The sequence below is a fragment of the Nematolebias whitei genome, chromosome 3, assembly GCF_014905685.2.
Source record: "Nematolebias whitei isolate Nwh7 chromosome 3, NemWhi1, whole genome shotgun sequence".
Taxonomy (NCBI): Eukaryota; Metazoa; Chordata; class Actinopteri; order Cyprinodontiformes; family Rivulidae; genus Nematolebias; species Nematolebias whitei.
Genome location: NC_056500.1, coordinates 52429897 through 52437606, shown reverse-complemented (window position 1 = coordinate 52437606; position 7710 = coordinate 52429897). Strand labels below are relative to the sequence as shown.

At 45.6% G+C, this 7710-nt stretch overlaps 1 protein-coding gene across 1 annotated transcript in view; it reads left to right on the top strand.

Moving 5' to 3' along the window:
- Nucleotides 1-7710, top strand: part of rp2 (RP2 activator of ARL3 GTPase) — a 24629-nt gene that overhangs the window by 13010 nt on the left and 3909 nt on the right. Inside the window, exon 3 of the mRNA XM_037675030.1 lies at nucleotides 1964-2049. Within this exon, the coding sequence (XP_037530958.1) occupies nucleotides 1964-2049 (86 nt within the window). The remainder of the gene's footprint in view (nucleotides 1-1963; nucleotides 2050-7710) is intronic.

The window sequence follows — 7710 nt, the reverse complement described above, 5'->3', positions numbered from 1 at the left end:
GTGTTGATGTGATGGGATGTCGTAGTGGAGCTCAATAACTTTAAAGTCGGCGCATCAACAACATAAATGTAGATCCAGAGTTTTAAAAACTCCTGCAACTTGTGTTATTGATCTGGACCGATCTGAATTACCTGATAAAAGTTGTTTAAATGCTGCTGTTATCGGTCTTTGCAACAAGCTGCTAGAAGAGACGTTCATGTTCGGATGATGTCGTTTCAAGTTGTTAACAAGTTGGACGTGTTGCTGCTGCAGATCCACTCTCCATGAAACAACGTCGACCCACAGCTTTGATTTGTTCACTTGTCTTTTAACCAGAAACACACAATGTTCCCAAACAGGAGGCCGCAACGACATGATAATGCTAATACTACGCGTGCTACAAGATGATAGCACCGTGCTGAAACACGCTTAGGAACTTTAGTTCCGCGGTGCATAATCACTCGTTGATAAATTTTAATGAGTGAAAAAATAACCGAAACAGTACGCTCGTGGACCGAACATGCTGTACTGAGACAGTTCAATACATCCACGTGTACCGTTACACCACTAATCCGAATTCAAGGTAACTGTTGAGGTATTGTCTTGTTTTCTTTTTTTGAAGAGGGTAAATCCGTGTTACTTTTGCATTTCTCAGACATATTTTCTGTTTAGTAAAGTCTTACTGACCAGACGAGACTTGCTTCAGCATCAAGGGTCACGGCTCACACCACAAGCACAGGACATCATTTTCATTGAGTGTGTATCCAACCAGTACATCCAGAGAGGCACTGGTGTGTATCTTTTGGTAACTTGTCTTTTTTTTCCCAAAAAAGTTATATGGCATTAATTATTATTATTATGGGAATTTTTTTTATATACAGAAGCAAAAGGTGTATACCATTAATGTTTTTTACTGTCACCCTGGACTTGTATCACTAGTCAACCTTTTACACACACGCACGCACGCACACACACACACACACAAGTCAGAATTCCCGTTAGTGGATAAGCACATGGAGAAACCCCACAGCTGTCGCATAACAATGTCTGTTCTAAACTAGGGAAAAATGTACTTACCGGTATGTTGTCAGAAAAATGACTCTTTTGTGTGTTTTAACACATTTAAACATTCACAACTGCATGTGCTTACTTTGTTATATATTTAATAAAACGTGAGCTTAACCAAGAACAACAAAAACGTCCTACCTTCTTCTTGAGAGCCATGCATAGTACTGACATCCTATCAAAGTGCTCTTAAAGTGACAGTACAGATTGTAGTTTTTTAACATAATACTTTATAGAAAACTCTTAAAACATAACCAAAATGACGGTTCTTCAGTGTTAATCAGAATTTGGTGAAATTTCAAACATTATAATTAAAAATAAAATCATATTTTCTAAAGTTATTACACAGACAATAAATTGATATTTTTGCAACCTCTAACCTCTGAGCAGACACATTATGCGAGCCCCCCGTGCTCTCTGCCCCCCCCCCTCCATTGGGGGTCGAGCCCCCCAGGTTGGGAATCGCTGTTTTAGGCCAGATGTCCCGCTTACTACTCACAGAAACAGCCTGAGGACAACCAAGGCAGCAGCCCAGCTCTGTCAAAGCAAAATGTTGGTCAGTGGCAGGATCTGCCAAGAGACTACAGGAAGTCTTTCAAACTAAAATATAAAAATATACATTATGAAAATTATGACAAAAATAAATAAATTAGCCGCTCCTGCATATAAAACGCGGGGTACAAAGTGTGAGAAAAGGTAGCGGCTTATACACCGGGAATTATGGAATTAGACCTAGTTATATGTTAGACCTTTAGGCTTTAGCTGCATCAGTATCATTCAGTATTACTTTAAAATTGTCTAATTTCTGTTGCTTTTTTGTAGCAAACTGTATAAAGCAAAATATTTGATGGTAAACATAGATTAGCTGTGGATGTTGGGACAGATGATGTACTGTTGCCTTCATATGTCACTACTCCAGGTCCTGTCATCGCCCTCGAGTTGAATGGTGATGGAGTTGTGGAAACCTGCAGAAATATTGCCAACAAAGTTTTCAGTGGCACCAAGGTTAGTCACGCTGCCTTTATAGAATATGTCCATTTATCCACCTTATTCCTGGGAGCTCTACTGTCTAAATGATTATGAGTACAACTTCCTGTCAAACACAGGAAGTAGCAGTAAGCATTGGTTAACCATGGTAGCAGAGCATGGACCGTGGTTTATTTGAAAGTAATTTGCATTCAGTTTAGCAGATGAAACACTGTTTTTGTTTTGTTCACATTTATTTAACAACCATAAAGTTTACTATAATAGCCTTGCTGAGTTCAGGTACCTGTTGTGTTGTTCACGGCTGCATGAAAAACCAGACCAAACTAATGCCCCTTTTCCATAGCTCCTCTTCAGCATGATTCGACATGGCTCGGTACGGTTCCAAGTATTTTTCCACTTGCAATTTTTTGTGGAACTGGCCCCTTTTTCAGTCCCTTCTTCTCTGGGGTACCAAGCAAGCCGAAATGGCACAAAAACGTGACGTCAGAACACTGTCAGTCACTGATTGGTCAGGGGGAGGAGTCGTCACTGGTTCTTGAGAAACATACCAATCCACCATTTGCAATTACTTGAACTTGGAGCAGCGGCTGGACCTATTTTTAAGATTTTAAAAACTATAATGACAACACCGTGGTCTAATGTTGAAATTCAGGTGTTTTTAGTGTTTGGTGACTGACGACAAAATTCAGAGCGAGCTAACCACCGCGGAGGATCATACGAGCTGCCGACCCATTGAAGTGTGCAAGGCTGGGGTCCGTGCCCTGGCCTCGCATGCTCACAAAGGCTGGACTTCAAGTCCCGGCAGACGAGCGGACAGGGATGGGTCTGGGACAGAGGATGGAAACAATTTTTAAAAACATTTTATGTATAAAAAAATTTATATATTTTTTAAATTAGTGAAGATTAAAAATAAATTAACGGAGCTGTCATAGATCTGATGGCAGAGGGTCTTACACACAGACTCAAAGGTTTTTAAAATGTTTATTGAGTAAATAAACAGCTTCTTGTGTCTCAGGTCCAGGGGCAGGAACTGTATCTAAAATGATACAGAGGGGAAAGATTAGTGTTTGACAGAATATCGAGAAGTTATCTGAATACAGACGGTCTGATGAAACACTAACCTTTCTTGTTGTAACAGGGCGCTCCAGCGGAGACACAGAGCTGCAGAGACCAAGGGAAATCCAGAGGCATAGTCAAGGATGAGCAGGGTTCATACACGGGATCAGAAGAGGAGACAGTACCGATAGGGAGAGGCAAAGGCGAAATCCAAAAACAGGCATAGGTCGTCAACAAGGTCAGAAGGCTGAGGCTCAAAAGGGACAGGCAAAAAGCATGGTCGAGGGAAACAGGCGTGGATCAAGAATAAAGAGCTGTGAACAAAGAGAGTACGCTGGATAACTGTGGCTGGAAGCAAGCAGTTGATCTGGCAATGTAGTGGAGAAAGCAGGAAGTACACCCAGAAACAGGTGGAAACCATCAGCAGCAATCAGAGAGAGGGGCGTGGCATGTAAAGAGGCTGGTGGAAGCAGCAGAGGAAAAACCCAGGAGAGCAGAGACGAAAAAGTCAAACAGTGAACAGAGTGATGAAAAAAGGAAAAAAACAGAGTGTAAACTGTGACAGATCCCCCCCTTAAGGTGCGGCACCTGACGCGCCCCGAGGTTGGTCTGGGTGAAGGCGATAGAAGTCCCTGATGAGGGACTTGTCAATGACGTGACGGGAGGGGACCCAAGAACGTTCTTCTGGGCCGTATCCCTCCCAGTCGACCAGGTAATGGACTCCTCGGCCCCATCTCCTGGAGCAGAAGAGTCGGCGCACAGTGTAGGCGGGTGCCCCATCAATGAGCCGGGCAGGTGGGGGGGTTTCTGGGGCGGGGTGAAAACGGGAGGGCAAAAAGGGCTTGATTTTGGATACATGAAATGATGGGTGGATTCTCATGGATTTGGGTAGAGATAAACGGACAGAAACTGGGTTAATGACTTTGGATATGGGGAAAGGGCCAATAAAACGGGGAGCAAGTTTGCGTGATTCTACTTTTAATGAAAGGCCTCTGGTGGAGAGCCATACCTTCTGGCCCTCCTGATAAGTGGGTTGTTTAGACCTCCACCGGTTAGTCCCTTTAATGTAGGCTGCGGAGGTCTCCAGGAGGGCTCATCTGGCTCTCTGCCATATGCATTGGCAGCGTAAGGCTGACTGTTGAGCAGAGGGCACTTGAGCTTCACGTTCCTGGGTGGTGATTAAAGGCGGCTAAAAACCAAAAGCCGTGTAAAAAGGGGACAGACTGGTAGCAGAGGAAGGGACAGTGTTGAGGCCGTGTTCGACACAAGAGAGGTTGGAGGACCACTGGCTGAGATCTTTCTGACAGAAGATCCACAGCTTGGCCTCAACATCCTGGTTCGCTCTCTCCGTCTGGCCATCAGTCTGGGGATGAAAGTCAGAGGAGAGACTAATGGAGACCCCAAGGAGGTTGCAAAATTCTCTCCAGAACTTGGAGACAAACTGAGGTCCTCTGTCAGAAATGATATCTGTGGGCAGACTGTGCAGGCGAAAGACCTCACGTGACATGATCCCAGCCAGGGTCTTGGCTGAGGGAAGCTTGGAAAGAGGGACCAGGTGAACCATCTTGGATAAACGGTCAACAACCGTCAGGATGACGGTGTTGCCGGCAGAGGGAGGAAGACCAGTAATGAAATCTAGACTGATGTGGGACCATGGGCATGACGGGATAGGAAGTGGACGGAGGAGACCAGAGGGGGGACGACGTGAGGACTTGGCTTGGGAACAGGCAGGACAGGATAACACAAAAGAGCGCACGTCCTGGTTTAATGTGGGCCACCAAAACTGTGCCCGAACTAAGGAAATAGTCTTAGAAAAACCAGGATTACAAACTAGGTGGGAGCTGTGGTAAAACTTGAGGACCTCCTGGACAAACTCAGGGGGTACAAATAATCGGTCAGGGGGACAGGCGGTTTGAGGAGGGTGCAACCGGTTGGCCTGTCGTAGGTCCAGCTCCAGTTGAGTGACAGCCAGGCGGGGAGAGTTTAGAAGGATAAATTCCCCGGCAAGAGGAGTCGAGGAACAAGAATCCTCCTCCATGATGCGAGAGGGGGCATCATGTTTTGTGTTCTTGTGACCGGGTCTATAGGTGAGGGCAAAGTTAAAACGGGAAAAGAAAAGTGCCCACCTGGCTTGTCGAGGGTTGAGGCGTCTGGCCGACTTAAGGTACTCGAGGTTCTTATGGTCGGTCCAAACCTGGAATTGGAACTGGGCGCCCTCAAACCAGTGCCTCCACTCATCCAGCGCCAGCTTAACAGCGAGCAGTTCCCGTTCCCCGACATCGTAATTTCGCTCAGCTGGCGATAGGCTTCTGGAGAAGAAAGCACAGGGATGAATAACTCTTTCCTTATTTTGTTGGCTAAGCACTGCCCCTACACCCACACTAGACACGTCTACCTCAACGATAAATGGTACATCTGGGTTGGGGGTATGGAGGACAGGGGCAGAAGAATACAAAGTCATCGGCGTAGAAATGAAAGGGTATGTTGTGTTTGCGGAAAAATAGTACCTAGTGGCAGCAGGTATAAAGAAAAGAGAAGGGGACTGAGGATGGACCCCTGCGGAACCCCCCACTGGAGCGCTGTCGATGTCGAACTAAAATCTTTGATATTGACACAGAAGGTTCTGTCAGATAGGTAGGACCCAAACCATTTAAGGGCTGACCCTGTGATGCCCACCCACTGCTCCAGTCTAGAAATGAGGATCTTGTGGTCGATGGTGTCAAAAGCAGATGTCAGGTCCAATAGAACAAGCAGCACAGAATCACCTGCGTCTGTGGATATGAAAATGTCATTAAAAACCTTCAGTAGAGCAGTTTCAGTGCTATGGAGAGATTTGAAGCCAGATTGGAATAACTCTAGGATTGCGTGATCCTCCAAAAACTGTTTCAGCTGAGACTCCACAATTTTTTCCAGTAGTTTAGAGGTGAATGGGAGTCTGGAGACAGGCCGGAAGTTGGACATGACTGAGGGGTCAAGGTTAGATTTTTTCAGGAGGGGCTGGACAGCAGCATGTTTAAAAGTTTTTGGCACCACACCTGAGGATAAACTGCTATTCAGAATAGCGAGAATAAAAGGACCCAGGGTAGGAAAAACTTCCTTTAGTAGTCGAGGGGGGACCACATCAAAGGGGGAACCAGATGGCTTCATGCTGCACATTACCTGCTCCAGAGAGGACAGAGAGATGGGCTCAAAGTGGTCAAACACAGCCACACACTGAGATAGGATGGACAGATCATGAGCTGGTGGAGAAATGAGTGCCCGGGTGTTTGCCACTTTTTCTAAAAAGAAATGGAGGAAGTTTTCACACAGCTCAGTTGAGGCTTCCACAGGTGAAGGCTCACTGAGGTGTAGAACTGAGTTCAGGGTGGAGAAAAGAACTCGGGGGTTGTGGGAGTTGGAGACAATTAAATCAGAGAAGAATTTACATTTGGCAGCTTTAACGGTTTTCTGATAGTGACGCCAACTCTCCCTTAACATTTGAAAAGAAACCTGCAGCCTGTCCTTCCTCCACCTTCTTTCAGCTCTGCGACACTGCTGCCTAATGGCTCGAGTGACATCATTCAGCCAAGGCTCTGATCTAAGTTTCGTTTTTCTGGTTTTAAGGGGAGGAACACGGTCCAGAACATTTAAACAGGCAGAGTTGAACTGAGAGGTTAGCTCCTCAGTGATAAGAGACACCGGGAACTGTTCGATCCTCTCAGAGTTAAAACCTTCATTAAAACTAGCAGCAGTGAAACGGTTAATGGAACGCGTACGTGCAGGAACGCACGTCTTAGCAGTAGGACAGGGGGGGGGTGAAGTCAAACAATACAGGCATGTGATCTGAAAAAACATTGTCACCGATTTTCAAATTAGAAACAGAGACATCGCGTGTTAAAACGAGGTGCAGCGTGTGACCGTGTTCTTGGGTGGGACCATTTACCTGCTGAGCTAAGCCAAAAGAGTCCAGTAAATCTAGAAAGTCCTTCACTAAGGGCTTCTCCTGACAACACACATGCAAATTAAAGTCACCAATAAACAAAAAGTGAGTGTATCTCTGTGTGATATCAGCCAGAAAGTCAGAGAATTCATTTATGAAGTCCTTGGAACGAGGGGGGCGGTAGACGTGTGCGCACAGAACCGGAGGAGAGTGTCCAAGTTCAAAGACGCTTAGCTCAAAGCTGGCGCGGGACACCGGGACGGACAACTGTTTACAGTCCAAGTTTGCTTTAAAAACTGTTAAACCCCCCCCCGCCCCCCGCCGACCTGATGGCCGCGGGGCATTGAGACACAGACAGTCCGGGGGTAGTAGTTCCACCAAGGCGCTGGACTCACCATCAGAAATCCAAGATTCTGTGACGAACAGAAAATCCAACTCCTCATCTTTAAAAAAGTCATTGAGGATAAACGTCTTGTTGGAAACAGACCTTGTGTTGATTAAACACATCCTGATATTGTCCGACACAGGCACAGCCGTGGAGGGAGACGCGCGTGTAGATGAACAGATGCTGAGATATATTCATCAATTAAAACGGATTCTTCATTTTTCTGGACTGAATAAACGTGCATTGAATTTAATGAAATGTAACGTGAGACGTCATTTATCTTTGACCCATCAAAATGAATGCAGTCATTTATTTTACA